This window comes from Poecilia formosa, unplaced genomic scaffold (assembly GCF_000485575.1).
Source record: "Poecilia formosa unplaced genomic scaffold, Poecilia_formosa-5.1.2 Scaffold487, whole genome shotgun sequence".
Lineage (NCBI taxonomy): Eukaryota > Metazoa > Chordata > Actinopteri > Cyprinodontiformes > Poeciliidae > Poecilia > Poecilia formosa.
Window position 1 is genome coordinate 314188 of NW_006800426.1, and position 21186 is coordinate 335373.

At 41.2% G+C, this 21186-nt stretch overlaps 1 protein-coding gene and 1 long non-coding RNA gene across 18 annotated transcripts in view; both read left to right on the plus strand.

The window, feature by feature from the left end:
* The window catches only part of LOC103156572 (pleckstrin homology domain-containing family A member 7-like), a 152466-nt gene that overhangs the window by 109322 nt on the left and 21958 nt on the right, over nucleotides 1-21186 (plus strand). For 9 of the 17 annotated variants that reach the window (XM_016664446.1, XM_016664447.1, XM_016664450.1 and 6 more), the window contains 6 exons: nucleotides 1467-1567; nucleotides 11625-11803; nucleotides 16114-16659; nucleotides 17038-17593; nucleotides 17899-17982; nucleotides 19248-19475. In XM_016664446.1, the coding sequence (XP_016519932.1) occupies nucleotides 1467-1567; nucleotides 11625-11803; nucleotides 16114-16659; nucleotides 17038-17593; nucleotides 17899-17982; nucleotides 19248-19475 (1694 nt within the window). Of the gene's footprint in view, nucleotides 1-1466; nucleotides 1568-2589; nucleotides 4358-11624; nucleotides 11804-16113; nucleotides 16660-17037; nucleotides 17594-17898; nucleotides 17983-19247; nucleotides 19476-21186 lie in introns of those variants that run through there. The other 8 variants (XM_016664453.1, XM_007578678.2, XM_016664455.1 and 5 more) reach the window with 5 other exon arrangements.
* Nucleotides 7839-10518, plus strand: LOC107833959 (uncharacterized). The gene is made up of 2 exons (XR_001659725.1): nucleotides 7839-8425; nucleotides 8465-10518. It is a non-coding gene; the product is annotated as an uncharacterized LOC107833959 (long non-coding RNA).

Consider the following 21186-nt stretch of genomic DNA (forward strand, 5'->3'; position numbering starts at 1 on the left):
AAAGCTGCGGTGTGTAACTTTTATAAAAATTATGTCTTTTTACATATTTGTTGAAACTGTTACTGTGTCGTAACCATATGACATGATGAGACAGACAATCTGTCTTCTCCCAGTGCTCCCAGTTCCATTAGATAACCAATCAGAGCCCGCCTCAAAACAAAACAACAGAAGCAACAAATAAAATGAATCATGAAGTCTCTGTAAATAAAGTTGCCCTCCAAAGAAAGGGGCTGAAGATTTTTATCATACAGTTTTTGGTAGAAAAAGAGAGAAAAGATGAAAATGATAAATCACACAAATGGAAATTATTCAGCTTATTTTATGTTATCATGCCAATAACTAATTTATTGCGACAGGCCTCAGTAAGAGTGAAGTGTATACTCTTAAAAGTGTTTGGTAAAAAGGCGGCTCAAGTAACAGATGAAGCATCATCAGATGGAGCAGAATGTAAAGTTTTACAATTCTAAAATAACAAAATCAAGCAAAAGAAACATTTGTCCAAGTTAGTTTCTTTCAATAAAAAAAATCTTCTGAAACTTTAACAAACGCAGCAGGTCTGTGAAGTTTCTCACTGTGAGTACAGGAGCCAGACATCTTACTCAAGTAACAGCAGCAAAAAAAATAGGCTCTTAAAATTAAAAAGTACTCAAGTTATTCAAGTAAATGGAACTAGGTACTAGATAACTCTTAATTTAACTCCGAGTTGATCAGGTTTGCTCCGTGTGTGTGTGTGTGTGTGTGTGTGTGTGTGTGTGTGTGTGTAAGGTGGCTCCCATCGTCTCGTCCACCATGTGGGGAATGTGTCCTTCAAACGACCTTGGATTATTTTCAACCCAACTGCCCGTGTAATCTACAGCGTCACCTTATCACCGTCCATCCAAACACTCGGAGATGTGGACATGTGGCATGCGCACATTCCTTCATATCAGCAGTGAATTTTACAATGAAGCAATCATTGAACGCACACGCACGCATGCACACATGCAAACACACACACACCAAACACACACACACATGCAAACACACACACACCAAACACACACACACATGCAAACACACGTAGCGTTGTAATTCTCTGAGACGATACCGAGTGGAAAGCCAACATGTACAGAGTTGTAAACATAGAGCGATATTTTTAAAAATGTGAGAACATCTTTCCCCAAGCAACAGCTTTAGGCGTTAAGACAAAAGTTTAGGTTTAAGGTTAAAGGTCAAAGGCTGGAGAAACGCATGTTTGGTGGATGGTTAGCGTTTACTCCGCTGCTCATTTAGGTTCTGGCACATGGAGCGACGGCATGAGAGCGTCGTGTCGCTGGTGGCAGGAGGAGCGTGAAATTAGAGGGTGATGAGTGATACTTATTTTATTGCCCCTTCCTTTCCTCTCTATCTTTATCTCTGTTTTCCCTCACCTACCCCACCCTGATTATCCACTCCCTCACTCACTTTCTCCCTCTCTCTCTCTGCAGACAGCAGAGAGGAGGCGGTCTTGGGCAGTATTCCTCTGCCCAGCTATGTCATTTCACCCGTTGGCCCCGAAGATCACATCAGCCGCAAGTATGCCTTCAAGGTACGCCTCTTTTTGTTGTCGGCACTCTTTCTATGCTGCCTGGTAGTTCTTTTTTTTTTTTTTTTTTTTGCTCTAATGTGATTGTGTTTTTCTTTTAAAGTTAAGATGAAAATGTTTTGTTGTTTCGTTGTAATAACAATAAGCAGCAATTATTTCTCAGCTCATCATTTCTCTAATGTTCTTCAAGTCGGCTAGCGCACAATTTACTGAATGAAATCATCGAAACTTCAAAAGCGACGATAAAAAGGAATCGCAGGGTTTCTCTTTCACGTCAACAAGAAGAAATAAACCGTCTTGATGCTGTGCGTCATGACCGCCGGTTGAAAGTGATTCCATCCTGACTGACAGATAATGTTTTTTTTTTCCTCCAACTGGAACCACTTGAGATAAAATGCATGTGCGCTTCCTGCTATTTAAAGCTGAGAAGTTTCCACTGAGTTATTTCTGTCATTTCAGCCTGAGAAGCTCATGCTAACCGACAATACAGCAAATTGCCCTTTATAACCCTTGAACTTTTCCACATGTTGTCATGTTACGATCACAAACCTGGATGTTTTTTATTTGGATTTTAAGTGTGTGGCTTTTGGATCTAGCTTCCTAAAGTCCATACGCTGTAGAAACACTTTCTGTAATTACAGCAGCAAGTTTTTTAGTGCAGGGGTTCACAAACTTTTCAACTCCCCAAACAGCGTCCATTATCATATTTACTGATATTTATTGATGCTCTCGGTTAGTTAAAACTTTGCAAACTTTGTAGCAACTTTTCAAATTCCTCTTGCCACATTTCTTCTCAAAAAAGTAAATTTGTCTTGTTTTACTGGTATTGTTGGCTTTTAACTTTCAAACAACAAAAATCAAGTTTGGCCAAAATCAGACTGGGGAGGTCAGGCTTTTTGTAAAGAACGACAATGGGCCAGAAAATTGAAATTGATACTTTTCAAATTTTTTTCTTTCCACATTTCAATAAAAACAAGATCTATGGAGTATAAAACAGAGTATAAAATTAACATCTTCAATATGGTAAGATAAAGTGAAACTCAGGAAGAGTGTATTTACTGACTAGGTGACTTCTGACGGTATTTCATTCCAACATATTATATTTTGAGGTGTTAGGGTAAAGAGGCTTGAATACAAATTGATTTTGTTCCATTTTTATGAACTACTTTCTGTTGTTCTTTCACATAAAATTCAAATATAAAACACTGATGTCCTAATGTGTTAAAATGTGGGGAAAGTTAGGAGGTAAAGACACCTTTGCATGTCTCTGCAACATACGGATAGATAAGCATTTCCATAAAGAGATATTTTTGTGGTTTATCACACAGGTTCACATTTATGTGCATTCATGTGTTTAGTCTATTCTAGTTGTGCTTCACAGATTGGATTATTAACCACATCTTTACCTACCCCCGCCCCCCACCTGTTGGAGCAGCGTCCATTACAGCCGACTGTCTGTCTGTCAGTGTCTCTGTCGACAACGAACGGCAGGAAGCCTCTCGGCTCCCCGAGGCGCAGCTTTTTCTTTTTACTGTTGTTTGTCTTTACAGTTCAGCCTGACAGCGCTATGAGCAGATGCTCGTTTTTCTACGAATCCATCCAGACTCATGTGGGAGGGTCTACATGTCACGGCTGTTTTTGTTCGAAGGGTGAAAGCCCATAAAAACCAAACGGTTGCCTCAGCCCGAGTTGTTATGACAAGTTGCTGTGGTAACGCCTTGGCACAGAAGGCTCAGAGCCAATCACACCTGCAGCCTTTGCACCTTGTTCCTAATTAAAGCCTGAGATAAATGGTGTTTTATACTTCTGGCCGGACGGGATCATCTGCTCATCTGTCTGCTGAGTTCTGTTCACGACAAGGCAAACGTGACACAAAACGCTTTTCCATGACAATGTGGAATCTGTTAAGGTTCAATTTTGATCCATTTACATGAACTTTCTAAGGCCCTGAAATGTGGAAACCAAAGGTTTTTAAAGGTGTGCTTTCTTTCTATCATTATATTAAGTTTTCATGTATAATCACTGCAATGAAAGATACAAGTCGTCTGGATTCTTTGGTTCTAAATTGTGTGTGTTTTTTTTTTCTATTTTCTTATAATGTAGGTCAAATATTGGAGAGTTTACTTATTATTTTGGCCTCTCTAGAAAAAATAAAGTATCTTTTTTAGTGTTCTTTTTTCCCAGTAAAGTGACAGTATTGCTGTTTCTCTTCCCCTTTCCTAAAATATATCCAATTTTCTTTTTCAATTTTACCATCTCTTCAAGGTAAAACTCTCTTAAATCAATCAAATGCCTATAAAGTGTTAAAACTGCCTGTTTAATTTCACCTTAACACCCTTGAATCCAATAAGTCCAAAGTCTTTCAGGGGACGACAAAATGAAACGGCTGTCTGCTTTGTGAAGCCTGGGTTTCTTTCATTTGGCCTACGAGGTTTTCTGCACGAATCTGGTTCATGTCCACCAAACTCTGCTCAGTTTGAGTTCAGCAGGATTTCCAGACACTCTGATGCTGAAAACAGCAGAAGGGGGTTGGAACGAGGTCGCCATGTTGCACTACAATGAGAAACAAACACATTTGATTGGTTGTATTTGTTGATTAAACTCCATCTCCAGCACATCCACGGTCAGCTGCATATCACACCCTGCTCCCCACACCCCTCCATGCTCCCCCTGCCCCTCTATTTACCGAACCCTCTCCCCTCTCTTGTTGCCGTTGGCCGGCTGCCTGGCTGGGACCTCCCTCCCTCCCTGTGAGTGTGTTGAGCCGTCCAGTGAAAGCCCGCCCATAAATAGGTACTCACTCCACTGCTGTGGTGTCGGCTCTCTCTCTCTCTCTCTCTCTCTCCCTCTCTCTCTCTGGCCAGATGTGACCCTTCCTCATCCCTGTCGCCTGCTGTCGCTGTGGTTTTGTTGGTTATAAATATGGGAGAATATACAACGGCTGCGTATATTCCTGTGTTTTTGATGCATGTCTTCAGAGGAGCGTGTTTGTTTTCGGCTGTTTTATTTGACTGTCTGTGTTATCGCCTTATCTTGATTTCATTTGTCATTGTTATCGTCGTTTGACTCTTTTACCTCACCTTGTCCTGTTGTTACATAATGGATCTTCCTGGTGTTTGTCTGTGTGGCCAGACCACTGTGTTTTTCTTCTGTCAGATCTGCTGCCTGTAACTTGTCACACAACTTCTCTGGGAAGTAGCAGAAAGGGAAAGAGTAAGAAAGTAAAACTTGAACACAGAATGTTTCGTAGTTCTAAATCTGAACATGAGAAAGCTGTTATATTCTGGAGTTACGCTAATGAGAAACGTCTCTTTTGTTGAGGTTTGACATTTTAGGACTTAGAAAAAATAAGGCCTGTATTTATAGAATTTAATTTATATGTAGGTCATATTTATATTACTCAAGATGGTGGTTTAGGTAGACTAAGGGGAGCATTGATGAATAAAAAATCCAGATTGCCCCAACAATGAAATCTTCTAAAACAGAAAATCTGATTAATCGATTAAATCAATTTATCACCCAGGAGATTAAAGAAGAATGACACTTTTTCACATGTGATTTCAATTGTGTTTCTTATTTAAAGAAAACGCAGCGTTTGCAAAATCACGGAGGCTTTTTTCTACACTAGTGGAATAGTGACAAAGTTTTGCACACCTTTGTGATGGAGACGCAGCTGGAGCGGCTCAGAGAGCGTCAGTCCTCGTCAGTCTCATCGGTTCGGTGTCGCATACAAAACAGTTGGATGTGAAAACTGTTTCCTGTCAAGCAGTTAACTGTCCGACATCCACAGACTGATGTACCTTTTTTCTTTTACTTATGTTTACTTTGTTGTTGTCCAAAGTAAACATTCATTCACCACCGTTTTTCGTGGTCATAAAAACAGCACACCAGCAAAAACACGTCATTCCATTGTAATGCAGTAGTGGACAGTGATGATGAGGGCTTGTTTTAACCAGAGCACCAAATACTGAATACCGAAGAACTGTAAAGTCAAATGGGGAGTTGGTCCGCTCCAACACCTTAAGCTTGGCCCAAATTGGCTCATTAACAGGACAGCAGAAAAATCCATAACAAAAATGGCTGAAAATAAAATAATCAAGATGCTATCATGGCTAATTAAAACATTCTAAATTAAACTGGGATTAAAATGAATTTTAAAGCGAGAGGAGCAGAAACAAAAGTGAGCAAATATTCCTCCTCCACAATGTGGGCGATGATAAGGTCATACAGAGAACATTATCATCATTATTGCTGCTAAAGGTGCTTCCAAGCGTTTCCATTTTGGCTAACAACGTGGAATCTCTGTGTGTTTTTGCACTCTTGAGCTGAAACATGAATATTTTTTACACACCAGACACTGTTTCCGTGCAGAGCCAAAAACACCAACAAGCTTTCCGTCTAAGTGCTTCCAGTTTAAATCCGGTTTTCGTGGTGGCAGGTTGGGGAGAAGGTAACTTATCCGGAGCTTTGTGGAGCTCTGGCAGCTGTGGGTTATCGGTGAGAACACAAGCGACTCTTTAAATAGCACCTGAAAAAAAATCGAGAGTTTGTCAGCGGTTGTCCGAAGGCGACGACTGAGCACCATTGTGAGCTTTTGTGTGTGTGTGTGTGTGTGTGTGTGTGTGTGTGTGTGTGTGTGAGAGAGAGAGACGTAAGCGATATTTTCAGGCTGCGGCAGGAGTGGACACGGAAAAAGGCAGGAAGTGATTCAGAGTGGAAAATACTAAACGAAAATAATGAGAGGAAGCGTTTGAAAGGACACAGAGGGTTGAACTGATAAAGGCTTGTTCCTGTGAAAAACGGGGCTCAGAAGAAAAAACGACAGAGAGCGAACGGTGGGATTTTGTTCTCCTTTTTTGTCTCTGCTTCATCAAACACAATTAAACAAAACTGGTGCTGAGGCAGATAATCAGAAACCCGACTTAAAAGTGTCACCAACTCCCACGCGCATCCAAACAGAGCGGCGCGAGCTCTCGGTGTGTGGGTGTGTTAGCCGCGCACACTCAAAGCTCAACGACCCTCTCAGCGTTCCTGATAAAGGCGGCCACGGACTCGGTTTTTTATTATTAATATTTATTTATTTATCGTCTGCTGAAGGTGTCTGGCGCATGTGCCTGTTTTTTGACTGTGTTTTTGTTTTTTTAGTACTTTTGTTTCTTCCTCCGTGTTAAAGTCGAAGCACATTCAGAGTTGAGGTCAGGTTAGGGCGTTTAAAAAGTTACATGTGCAACATTTTACAGTACAAATATCCGTTCATGCCTCTGCACAGCGGTACTGCACGTGTGAAAACATCTGACTTTTCGCCCGGTCTTCTGTCTCGGTAGCTATAAGAGGCCATCTGTCGGGGAGCTGATGGAGAGTCAGGAGGCGCGCTTTGACAGCTGTTTCCTCAGGATGCTCTTTTGCTTTCCTTGAAATGTTTAGTTTATTTTTGGTGTTTGAGACGTAATTTCTAACCAGCCTCCTTCCCATTCCACTGCCTTCTGATCTAACTTAATATGCCTCGGCTTCTGGAGATAACAAGCCCTAATGTGATTCGTAATATTGGTGCTTTTTATCCGGGCAGCATCCTGATGTTTTCAGACATCTGTTTTAGCCAAACAATCTGAAATGTTGGGCCCATACATAGAAAAGAGGCCTGCAATAAAAAGCAGTTCTATTGAATGGCTTTGAAATTATAGAAAAACACCAATGTTGTAGAAATTGCCTACAACTGTCTTTGGTACAAACACCAAAATAGTATGTTGACAAAAGGGTAGATATAGAGATCTCATATTAAATAACTGCCTTTTTAATTTTCAAGGAATAAAAAGTGAGTTAGTTTTTTAGTTGTTTTTTTTTTATTTTATAAAATACACTTCACAGATTATAAAGATGTGTTTTTATAAAGTGCCTCCAAAATACATTCTTAAAACTTTGGATGTTTTGCCCTTTTTTTACGTCAAGAAATACATTTTTAAAAAGTCTTTTTTTTAATTGATTTTTGTTTTTTGGGGGATAGAGGGGGTAGGTAAAACATTTACAAAAAACACCCTGTGTCAATGTGAAAACCGATTTCCACAAATAAAATAATAAACAAAAATAACAATAAAATAAAAGAAATATTTAACATAAAATAAGTAGATTGCATAAATATTCACCCAAGTCAGTAGTAGATGAACCTTTGGCTGACTGAAGAAACAGTCACAAACATAAAAATAGGAGTATATCACGCATCCCTAAAATATTTTAAATTAAAAAATCTAAAATTATGGTCTTAAATTTATTTTAAAAATGTAAGTTAGCCTTAAATATGTTAATCACAGGTCTTAAATTTTGATCATTTAAACTCTTTTCTATCAGACTAAAGTTTGAGTCATGCTCAGATGTCTTTGTTGCCTTCGAGGCGGTTGAGGCTACTGCTAACTAGCTGCTAATGTGCATGCTTTTGCTAGCTAAGTTTTTTTTTTGCGTCTGTCATGGGTAAGTTCAAATGTATTGACAGTTGGCTATCAATACATTTGAACAAGCAGCTGTTCAAATTGTGGCTTTGCAATGGCTAATTTCCAGTAGCAATAGAAATTAGCTATTGGCTAATTTCCATTTGCCAACCCATAAGATGCTAAGGTGAATTCTGTGTAAAAAAAAACGTACAACTAAGATGGTGAATACTGTAGATTTGTGTACATTTCTGTAAATTTGTGTCGTGAAACTGGTCTTAAATTTCATTCATAAAGGTCTTTAAAAGGTCTTTAGATTTATCTTTCAAATGCAGGTTTTCACATAACCTGTCAGGGATGATATACAAATGAGCTTCAAAAATAACCATCATCAGACAAAGACAAGGTATTAAATCCTACCTTTGCCCAGTTTTAATTGTCAGTGCGCGGATGTGAAGCCTACCTGAACACCCTGACAGAGCAGGCGTGCTTTTCCAGGTTATCCAGTCCCGGTTGGGTCGATCCAGCAGCGCAATCAGCTCCAAAACATCATGAAGTGTCGGGTTCAGAGCCCGTGTTTTGGGCATGCTGAGCCAGAGAGCTTTATATCGAAGCGTTTTTCTCTCGTAATCAGGGCTAAGTTTGCGTGAGCGGCCGGGGCAGCTGCTCTGTAAGAAGTGGACGTGAACGAGCACGGCGCTCGCATGCGCGTTTGTCGGCTCCTTTGCCAGGGTTTATTTAGAGTTTACAGTAACACAGCAGGGGCGACAGTCTGCTTTATCCACCAGTGTTTGGTGTGTACGTTAAAAGCGTCCGTGTGGGCGTAATGTTCGGCATGGTTGCTCACTGAAAGACGAGAAAGCCAAGCTGCTGAAACGCGCTCGTCTTCTAATCTGAACCGGAGAACAGAGAAAATGTCTGTACTGCAGCCAAAGTGGATCCAAACGCTGTACAACCCCCCCGCTGTCCTGCATTCATTATTCAGAGAAGGAATTAGAGTACGGGAGATTCTATGTTTAATTACTTTTCATTTACATGCATCTGTTCTCGAGAGAGGACTCTCGTTTGTCTGCTGGTCTCAGTGGCCGAGACGGTGGAGGACGGAAGGAAGGAAGGAAAAGGGAAAGTGGATTATTTAAAAAGCTAGGCTCAGTGAAGTGCAGCCCGGCTTCTAAGGGGAACTAATAACCCCACATTTACAACAAAGACCTATTTATCAAGGATACAAAGCACTTAGTGACTATTAATTAATCAGCAGCTGTTACACAGAAGGTCTTCCTTAAATTTCCGACTGGTTCTGCTTGTTTTGTGCCGTGTTTCTCGTGTTCCTGAAGTTAGTTAGAAGTAGACAGGCATCACGTCGAGTGGTGAAGCTGGAATATTCTCAGCCTGTAATCAATTCTTAATGGATTTTCAATCAGAAAGCTTCTTGGTATCCACCTCTTGAGGCTCCTCTCTGGACTTGGCACAGTGACCTACGGGGAGGCTGCAGATCTCTTTTGAAGAGCTGGTTGCCACGGCAGCCGTAAACACTCCCGATTTTCAAAAAAGAAGATTTCTCAACACCCTCCCCTGCTTTCCATCTCTACTCGTTGCTGCGTTGTCTGTTTTTTTTTATTTTCCTGCCGTTTCCACCTACACAACCGGAGTAGCTTTTTCAAAACAGATTCTTCTTGTGGGTTTCTCAGTTGTGCAATAGCCTGGGAGATAAAAGAGATGGCTCTGAACCCAGAGCCGCAAGAAATAATCCTTTGGAGCCACTTGGGACAGTGGAGGAAAAGACGGGAGGAATACTGTAACATTTAGCACCGCCAAAAGCGACGTGTCGCTTATTCACAAAATAGGTGTGGATGTGAGACAGAACAACAACATCCATTTACAGATGTAGCACTGCGCAAAATAATTCATATCCCTTGAATATTTTCACATTACAATTATAAATGCATTATTCTAGAGAAGGAAACGAAAGGAAAATCCTGTACAACTGATGGATACGCCACTAAAAGTTTGCTAAAGAGCATTAGTGAACAAATAGCATTGTGAAGATAAACACCATCCATCATCCATAACGTCAAACCCACCAAAGCCATCCGTCTAAATGGTAAGACTCAGTAAGGAGAGCATTTAATCAGAGATGGAACCAAGTTGCCCATGGATACGGTGGCCCAGAGGGGACAATGAAAAAATTCACAGCACAGCTGCAAAAGCTACAAGATAACAGTGAAACCCGCGCCGTGTTCAGAACAACGCAGCCATAGTATAATTTCTGTTTATTCTGAAACAGAAATTATGCTAAATCGGAAGTGATGCTAAATTTGTTAGCATCTCTTCTGTCAGATCATAACTTCCGCATTGGTTTTTTGTTGTGTTGTCGTTTTTATTAGTTGCGTTGTGATTTTTGTTTTTTTGTTGTTAGTTTGTGACTGGTTATGTTGTGACTTCAGTTATTTTGTTGACTTTTGTTGTGTTGCAGCATCAGTTACTTAATAGCAAGTTGGTTTTGTGATGCAGCTTTTTGTTTGTGGCTTCTTCTTGTTGCATTGTGACATTTGTTATTATGGTATTTGTTGTTACTTTGTGACTTGTTTTTTTTGCGATGCAGCTTTTCCTTTGTGACATTTTCTTGTTGCGTTGTAACTTTTTGTTGCGTTGAAACTTTTTGCTGTTATGTTGGCCTTTATTGTTTTTCTTGTGACTTTTGCATTTTGTTGACCTATCTGGGCCTCCGTACATGGTGAATTCATTGGCACTCCAGACATCCACGTCAGGAGGGAGAGTCTCTCAATTCAACAATTATTGCACAAATCTAAAGTCAGTGGAGAAGTGAAGCTAATGTTGAACAGAAGTTAGTAGAGGTTCTTAAATGTGGGAATGAGGTCTTACTGTCAGACGAGACCAAAAATGTAACTTTGTAATTAGATACAAAACATTAGGTCTGGAGAAAACTAAAACAGCAAATCACTCTTTCTACACTTTTCCCCTTTTGAAACACAGCAGCTGAGGCTCCAAACGTCTTGAGACGAGGGCAGACCTTTTCCTCCCGGTAGGAAGGCAAACGAAGGTCTTTCCTCCATCTCAAAATGAGCCGAACACAAGAACACCTTGGTGTCTTTAACACCACCACGAAGCTTGTGGTCTCTCTACCCTTTTTGTTCTGCTTGTTGGTTCATTAAACTACAAGAAATGCAGTCTCTTTTCTCTTTTAGGAGCTATCGTTGTTCATGTCATTAGTTATTCTAAAAGACGTCTTCCAGGCATCTCATGATCCAACGCTGTAGCAGCTTTTACATCTGTAAAGTAGGTGTCTAAGTGAAAAGACCTCAAGGTAAACAATTTGAAAGGATAATTTGTGTTAAGCCTTCATTATTTCCCATTTTCCATCATATCAATGTATCCTTCCTTATGCTGGTGAAGGTTGTGGCCGTTGTTGAACCCAAGTGCCTGATATTTATGTCTGTGCCACCGTACTGTGTGATTTCTCCCTCTCTGCATTGGTCAGTGCCTGCGTCGCCATTGATGTTTTCTCCCCACCCCGCCATGGGACAGCATGCTGCCCTCTCTCTTCGACCCCTGCACTGTTGTCCAGATGACCTCTGTTTTCCTGCAGCCAATCTGACCTGGCCTCTGCTCTTTTCCTCTAGGCTAGCCACACCGGTATGCGTTCATACATTTACAAGCAGAGCTCTGTGATTGGCTCACAGGCAGAGCACACTGGCATGCGGACGTATTACTTCAGCACCGACACCCAGGAGGACATGAGCACCTGGCTGAAGGCCATGAACCAGGCATCGCTGATGCAGAACCACCCCGACAGGCTCAGGTAGGCCCTCACACCCGAAACCTTACAGCACGCATTGCCAGAGGAGTTTGGTTCTCACATGAGATCCGTTTCTACTTTGGTATTAACGTATATGGCAAAGAGAAGATATTCATTTATGTCAACACCATATATAGCTTTTAGCAGAGGTTCAAAAACGTTTCCATGACTCCCCCAAACAGCATCAATCAGCTTCTGTCCGAGGACCCACTTCGAAAACCAACACAGAGTTCTACAAAATATGTAGAAAAACATCAACTTTCAATGCTTTTTTTGTTTTTTTTTTCAATTTTATTCACTATTGAATAACTATTGCATTCGTTAAGCATAATCTTCTCATACCTTCTGATCTAAGTTGGCCATGATGTCTCTTTCTAGTCAGAAACGTTTTGCACCATTTTGCATTTGCTAGCTATGCTAGTAGCTACAGTTGGTTGAAGAGCAAAGCAGCTTAAAAATCAGAAAAATTAGCATGGCAAATAACATTTCAAGAAATTATTTACATTTTGTAATAATGATTGGAAAAACAGACTAGATTTTTGATCAAATTTGTGTTTAATTAAAAATGATTAGATTTGATTTTTTTCTCATCTTCCCTTTAGCTTTCTGAGGCTCTCCTAGCGCCCCCTGGTGGTCCTCTACTTTAAAAACACACTGTTTTGTAGGACCACCGTTATCAGCAATATCCTCTTACTCAGACTGTCAATTTTGAATTCTAAGAAAGGTCAAAGGTCACAAAAAACTTACTATGAGTAAATCCCTCTTTATTATGACATATTAACTGTATGAACTCAAATACTTCATATATTGTGCTATTGTGTTATATAGTGCTTTTCTTTACCAACTAAACACTGACATCAAAGTAACTAATATAAATTGTACATGTATCCAGAAATCATCGTAACCCAATGTGAAAGATGTGAGTATTTGCTTTCAGCAGGGGCTGAAACCTTGACCCCTATCAGACTTATTTTTATTTTTACCAAAATTTAAAATAATTTTTCCAGAATTCCAAGGTTTGTTTTTTCTTGACTCCCCTGGTTTTGCTTCTGATGAGGGAATACTGCGCTGTTATTATCACAATCAATTAAACTATTTTTTGGACAGTTTTTTTATTTTTTTATTTTGTTTTAATGTTGGGAATAAAAGATATAAACATTTATCACAACATTTAGTGGTTTTTGTCATAATAATGATGAAAGTGATGAATGCATTAAAAATTCATGAGTCTTTATGGTGACATCTGCCACAGCATAAAGCCAGAGGTTCACACACAGAAACGCTGCTCCAAAAATCAAGACATGCTCATTAACGATGGGCCACATAACACAGTTTGTCTGCCAAATTAATTAGTGTAACTGATCCACTAAATATTTGGAGTTTGAAAACATGAATTTATGATGATAAATCTAATATTTTTCCTCTGATAACAATAAAGGATGTGATAGTTACCTACCACAGTTATTTATACTGTGGCTCTTTGAGTTTGTCAAGTTTATGTATTCTTTAGCACATTTAGCAACAACACAGTTCAAAGTTTGTTACACCATAAAAATATAATACAGCACCAAGCACCAAACATTACATTTTGTCAAATGCCATCATTAAAATCATCAAAAATAATCATCAAACATATTCATTAATGTTCCAGTTATTATTAATCAAAAGCAACTCTAAACACGTGGAGTGTTAGCCTTGATTTAACGGAGTTCAGTGTTTCGGCTGTTTTGGAGTTTTCTGAAAGTTTGTTCCAGGTTTGTGGAGCATAAAAACTGACAATCACTAACTTCTACTCAGAGTGGACAGCTGTCACATGTGGGGTTCCCCAAGGTTCAATCCTGGGGCCCCTCTTATTTAATATCTACATGTTCCCACTAGCTCGGGTTCTAATAAGTAACAACTCAAGGTTTCTACCACAGCGCTTTTGTGTTGAAAAATGTTAAAAGTTCAAAAATGTGGAGGTCCATGAGCAGGCGTCATAATCTGGACAAAATGGCATGTGAGGCAGCTGCAGGGATGATGCAATCGGTGCGCATCACCTTGCACGCAGTTTAATGCGTCAACTATAAACCTAGCGTAATTCATCTTTACCGTCATTGTTAATGGTGTACAAACAACCCTTTAGGTCCATATTACCTCTGGACCTAAAGCAAAACAATCAAGAAACATCATGCAGCTTCAGTTATCGCAGCTATAAACTAGGTCTGTAACGTGTTCTGGTGCTAAGAACATTAAGTGATTTATAAACTAACATTTTAAAGTCTATTCTCTGATCTATTTGACTTTATGCTTCTGTCTGCCTTTAAACTCACCACTTCCCTTTAAGTATTCAGCCTCCCATCGAAATGAATATCGGAGATCGCCGTGTTCATCAGCCTTTGATAACATGTATGACATCTTGGTTTCTCTCTCTGGCCGACTGCTCTGGGTTGCTTGAGCGTCCGCTCCGTGCGCAGCGTGTTTGTTTTTGTGCTTTGAGACATCGCGTTCAGACGACGGCGTTTTTGAACCATCGGCGGCTCCCTTCATGTGTTATTAATGCGTTGACGATGGGAGGTAGCGCAGATCAAATACGTGCGGTCCCTCACTGGCAGGCTCAGACGCTGCCCAACGCCCCCTCCCTCACACACTCCCGTCCTTTCTCATTACGCCGTTCTTACGAGAGGAAATCCCACAACGCACCGCTGCCTGCTTCTGAATGACAGAAAGAAAACTGAGCCTCCGACAGCTTCCAACCGGGAGTTCTCTGAACTTTCTGCTAAAGCTCCCCTCCTTTCCGGTTTGTTTGCCTGCGGAAGCCGTGACAGCAGCACTAAAACCGCCTGGCACATTGCACTTTGTTGTTGTTAAAATTTTCGGTTGTAGCGTTTATTTTTCATGAGTATTGACAGGATGCAAAGGGAGTACCAAAAGTACTTTGAAACTAGCATCAAATGGGGTCAAAGCAGTCGCCAGTGTGCCCGTTTTACTGAATTATTTTTAGATAGTAGCTGCCGGGAAGGAGAATCTTGGCACCATAGGCTTTCCTATTATTATGCAAGGTTTTTCTTTCATGACAGAAACCTGAATATTTTGCAAGGCTTTTTCACGTTGGACTTAATTAATGAGTTTCGAATCAGCTTCTGCCTTTAAGGCTTTGCTTGTCAGCTGCAATGCTTTAAAAAAAAAGAAAAAGAAAGAAAGAAAAAAAAGATCTGCACAGTGTCTTTAGTTCTGTCCTTAAAGTAGAAGATGAGACTTAAAATTTCTCTTTTATGTGACAGCCATCTACTTTAGATTCTGTTCAGGACAAAAGAACAAAGATCTAAACTCTCAGAACATGGGAATACGATGTTCTGGAGATCAAATGACTTTAATGAGCTTATTATTTAGTGAGCAATTAGGTATAAATGACTTTTTTTGAGCAAATTAGCCAGAGAATATCTTTAGTTTTTTTTGTTTTTATCACTAGCGGCACCTTGCTGCAAGTATTCATGCCCCTTCAACTCTTCCACATGTTAACCAAAACTGTGAACAGACCAAAAGAATCTGAAGCAAAATTATGAACACGTTTCCAAGCAAAAATCTGAAAAGTATGATGTGTGTTTGACTTTATGCACCTTTATTCCAACACCCCTAAAGAAAATATATTTAAAAAGAAAATATGTTCACGAAAATTCATGCAAATCCAACAGAATCCTGCAGTTTTTGGTGCTTTTGCAGACTTATGAGTTTATTGCAAATTTTCTGCAAAAGTTGTCAACAAAAACATTGAGTGCAACTCACCGACTCCCACCTGCAGGAGGCAGTGTTTCTTACTTCTGCGGCCTGAACCTTATTAATATCAATAATTTGATATTGAACAGGTTATGGTCTGTGGCGAGTCTCAACAATCAAAACTATTAAAGAATTTAAAGAAATGTTTGGTGTCATTTTGCTCATCTTTTTTTCTTTGATATGTATATTCCAGATTTCTACGTGTTTTGATGAGGAAACAATATATTTCTAAAGTAGTGTCACAAAATCAGTGATTTGATGGCAAAAAAAGAATCATCAAACTACATGAAAACCATGGATAGCAGCAGACGGGTCAGGGAGAAGTTTGTAGAGAATTTTAAAGCATCTGTAGATTATGCAGCAATATCTCAAACTTTGAAAATCTGCGTCATAAAGGTGTGTGATACCATGGAAATACAGAGCCCATATTGCCGACGCTAACGCCAATACTTCTTATTTCAGTTTGACATATCATCAAACCTCTGAGCTTTGGGTATTTTTGTAGAGTTTCATTGAATTATTTAACATTCCCTGTCCGTGGGTCTCCTTCTCTCCAGACCTGTTGACCAAGTCACCTCGTTGTTGCAACAAGCTGTCCCGCAGACAAACCACGTGAATCACCAGAAGATGAAGACCGTAGACTCTGAGACCACAAAAACAATCGTCCACGAAGTTCTGCTGGAGCCCATCCATCGTAACACAGAGGAGCTCTACAGCTTTCACCAGGACGCCGGCAACGTCACCCTGGAGCGCCACGCGGGGACCACCTCTTTGGAGACGGACAAACAGAGCCCCCTTACATCCACACCGCCAGCCGCCTCCGCCCTCCCGCTGTCGGACCGCGCGTCCGCCTCTGCTCCCGTGTCCAGGGTGACGTCCCGCGCTCCGTCCCGCTCTGCCTCGACGTTGCCCTCCAGCCTTTGCACAAGGAACGGCCTGGTGTCCACGCCCAGCCCCATCCTGGAGCCCAACGGCATCGCGGCGGGGACGTACCAGAGGGCGCCGGAGCCGGCAGCCTCCGACACATTCAAGCATCTGCAGAGGAGAAACACTCTGGAGCAGGTGGAGCAGTGGGTCAAAGTTCAGAAGGCTGAGCAAAGGGGGTAGGTCAATATTGTTCACTTTGCATAAAAACTTTCTGATTTTAGTCACTTGATTTTCAGCTGTAAAAAATGTTGCTTCTTTGAAATGGAACTTCACTCTTGATGATCTGGTGATGAACATCTTCCCTCTGGGTCCTTGCTACCAGCCTTTGATACCATCCGTGCACGTTTGTCGTAGAAATGCAGCTACTGACTCTTCTAACTTTCAGATCACAACTCAAAGCTTACAGCCTTTCCAGTCTAACTTTTTATTTACATTGCTTTTATTTTCACTTTATGTTATAAATTGTTCCTGGGTGTCTTGAAAGACACTAGAGATTCAGAGACTCTCGTAATGGTAATTATTGTGTTGATTTCCGTCGTATTCCTCTTCAACAGCCCGCCCTCCAGAGAAAACACCCTTCCCCGTCGGACGCCGCCCACGCAGCACAAGTACACCTCCATGGATGCCTTTCAGACTTTGCCAAAAACTCCGCGCCACAGCCCCCCGTCGGGTCGACTCGGCGAGTACAAGTACGCCCAGGACCGCCTGAGTCACTTCCGCCTCACCCCAGACCAGGGGGGCCCGGGGTCCAACACCGTGCTGCAGCTGTACGAGTGGCAGCAGCGCCAGCAGTTCCGTCACGGCAGCCCCACGGCGCCGATCTACACCCCGGCCCCGGATTACCCGTTCGGGCCCCGCCCTCCGTCCACCGTGCCGCCCTCCTCCTCATTGCGCAGGTCGGAGGGGTCTCCTCGCTGCGTGTCGGTGCCGCCGTCGGCCGCAGACATCCCGCCACCGGGACCTCCGCCAGGCACCAGCAGGACGCTGTCCCCCAACCGAAGGCCGCACACTCCCGCCGAACGGGTGACCGTAAGGCCCGCTGGGGACGGGCCCCTGCTGAACGTCCCCTTCACCGTGTCCCCCCGCAGGAGCAAGTCTCAGATGCTGAAGGTAAGAATAATACTCAACAGAATCAGAACAACCTTCTTCTACATTACTGCATTTTTATGAGTTTATCCTCCAATAAGACGGTCAGCAGTGGTTCAGTAGTGTTCGATTCTGTTTTCATGTGTCCTAGAAGAAAATGTCACAGCTTTAGAACAGTGAAATCCAACTATTCCTTGGAATATAAATATATATAAAAGTATAATATTAATATAGACGTTACATACTGCAATTAAACCTGACTGTAACAGTATCTATTCTGAGTCTGTAGCTCCAGCTCACCCAGACCAACACGGATGTCTGTGTTGCAGGCTGCTACTATTGAGAGACGCTCGATGCCTCCAACTGGCTACATCACTCACACAGTCAGCGCTCCCAGCCTTCATGGCAAGACGGTACGTTTAATAACTGCATTCACTTCTGATGCACACGATGCCAAAACCTTTAAGATTTCAGGCTCTGCTTTGTGGAGCTCCTCGGTTCTGCCAGCGGAGGGTTTTAGCGACCGTTTGTGGATTCATTTCCTGGTCAGTTGGTTGTTGATCAGAGAACTGTGAAGTCCACTTTATGTGTAGCAGATTTTTGTTTCAGCCTCTTTAATCTTTAATTAAGCTGCAGTTCTGCTTGTCCAGATCAGCGAAGAGTCACACAACACATTACACTGCAAAAACCCAACATCTCACTAAGTATTTTTGGTCCAGTTTCTACTGCAAATATCTTGGCGCACTTGTAATAAGATGCTAACTATTAAGAAAGAGCAATAGCAATAATCCATAAGGTGGGACATTTAGAAAGCATTAACACCTTATTTGTGAAATCCAAATTATGAGTTTTTTGACCTGGTGAAATGACACAAAGCCAAAAACAAGCAATTTTTGGAAAACATTCAACAATTGTTTAAGACTAAAGAGCATATTTATAAGTTAAAGAAGGTAATGTAGACATTACATACATCTATATTACAGTTTAAAATATGCAAATTCAGATCTACTAGAAAAAACTTGAATCATTCAATATTAAACTTAGACCAAACAGTTCAAATTATCAGATAAATATATGGTTATTGCTGGATATAATATATAATATTATTAGTGAATTGTTGCTGGTGTTTTTGTTATTAATGTTAGTTTTGTTTTTTGGTGAAATTTAAAGGAATAGTCATTGTTCATCTGCTGTGTTTAAAATTAGATGCTATATTGATGCGTTTACTATTAGATACTGGTTTAGTTGTTACATGTATGAATTATATGTTAATGTAGATGGTTAAGGAGGGGGAATTTTGATAAGTTTATACTTCTACCAACTTCCTTGAATTTGTAAAACAAAAGCTTTTACGTTAAGCTTCATGCTGTATTTTTTTGTACATATTCAAGAAATAAACAAGTAACTTTTCAGCCAGATATACAAGCTTGTTTTAATAATTCCTCAATATTGATGAAAAAGTAATAGTTATTAGAGAAACAAGCTGCCATTGTAATAAGACATTTTAACGTGACATTTGCAGTAGAATCTAGACCAAAAACACTTGGTAAGATTTTGTGTTTTTGCGTTGTAGCGCAGTGACAGTGAAGGTATTGAAGAGCTGAGTGGGTTTTTGTTCAGCATGTGAGGTCAGTGTTGAGAGCTGCCAGACTGAATATCCTGCGGTGCCTCCCGACAGCCGGAGGAGCTCACTCTGCTCCTCATTCAGCTGCGCCGCCACCAGGCCAAGATGGCCGCTGTGCGTCAGCAGACCTTAGCTCAGATCCAGCGGCTGAGCGCTCCCAGAGAGTCCTGCCACCAAAACCGCCTCCTCACCACTGTCGCCGCTAGCGACAGCCCCCTCCTCCTCAGCGCCACCGCGTCTCCTGAGTCGCACCTCGGAGATGTCGGCCCCTGCAGCGTCCAGGTGGGGCCCCAAGAGGCATGGCTACTCCTCCCTCATGTTACCAGGAGCTGGTAGAGGCTGCCACTAAATCTTCACTAGAGGTTTTCTAACATTAAAATTATACATATAAAAGAAAGAACTTTGACCTTTGACAATTTGTTACTTTTTTTGCAACATACATCATCAGATTTTATTCATTATAATATTTTAATTTTATTGTATTGACAAAACTTTACATCTGTAAATGTCTAAAGCTGGTAGAAACACCTCAAAGTAAATGAAATCCAATTTGAAATGACTACTTTTTGCTGTTGTTTTACATAAAATCCTAATAAAATGTGTCAATCTTTGTGGTGGGAACACTTCCGCTAATGCGCTAAGGGCAGAGCTAATTTTCTGTTTCACGCTTTTGCTAACTTTGAAAACATTTAGCACACTTAGCTTCCCCTAAAATAAATTTTCCGGATAAACTCTAAAGCGGTAATTTACTTGGTTGTTTTGTAACATTTCGGGTGAATAAAGTTCAACATCTTTGTTGAAGTTTTGGTTCTCGTCTCGTAGGAATTGTTCGAGCTGTTAGCCATTTATATTCACCTCTTATTTTGAAGTTGGTGAAGACTGTTTACTCAGCAGTTTTGTTTTCTCTTCAGGTCTACAGGTCTGATATATTTTGAATTGAAGTTAGCGCTTTAGCATTAGCTTTCACTAAATACCGTGTTGGTGTAGTGCTTAGATATTACACCAACTCTACACCATATTGCTGCTAATACTAGCGATTTAGCATTAGCTTCTACTAAACACTGTGTAGATAAAGCACTTAAGCATTACACCACAGCTAACTTGTTGCTAATATTGGTGCTTTAGCATTAGCTTCCACCAAATACCATGTCGGTGTAGCACTTCAGCATTAGCGGACCTACCGTTTATGATTAGTGATTTAAGGTTAGCACAACTAACTGTTTAACTAGCGATGGCCACCACTGGTGGTAACATAACATTTTTTGCCAGTCACTGTGTAACATCAATAAAGAATGCCGTCTATACCTGGACTACATGACCAAGCAGCAGCCTACTTTAAGCAGTGGCAGCCTCTACCAGATCACTCCCCTCCTCACAGAGCGCTGGTCTGGCTGCAGAGACCCATCCACCTCTTTACCATCTGCTGCTCTTTGGCTGATCCGTCTTCATATCGTGCTTCTACCGATGTCGTCTGTAGCATGATGTGTTGCGATCCCTTTGACGTCCACAAAGCCATCCCATGCTTCAAGTGAGCCGTTTGGCCGGTCCTGATTACGTGTCTTGGTGCTGCGTGGCGTTCCTTTCGGTCCTCGTCATGAAGCTTGTTTTGATGTTGCCTGTCTGTGAGATGAGTTCACGGCTCCTTCTGACGGAGCTGGTTGCTCTTTTTTTTATCTGTTGTGGACAGCGTGTTTAACTGGATCTCAAATCAAAACGAGTGTAAGACGTTTTTCAGTGTGGGTGCAACTTTGTCATTCTGCATGTCATCAGGAAGTCTGTGGTTGATGCTCGGGGTGCACCGATCGATTTCATTCATTTTGGGCAATCTGTTTACTTCCGCACAGATATGAAAATCAGTCACTGTCCCTTCTTGTGAAAGAAGGCTGGCGATCGGCCTGAAAACTGCAGTCGGTGCACCTCTAGTTGATGCTTCTGTAGAAGAGTGAGACTGCACATTGTTGGGTTTGTTTCTGAATCGGATGGTTTTCACCCT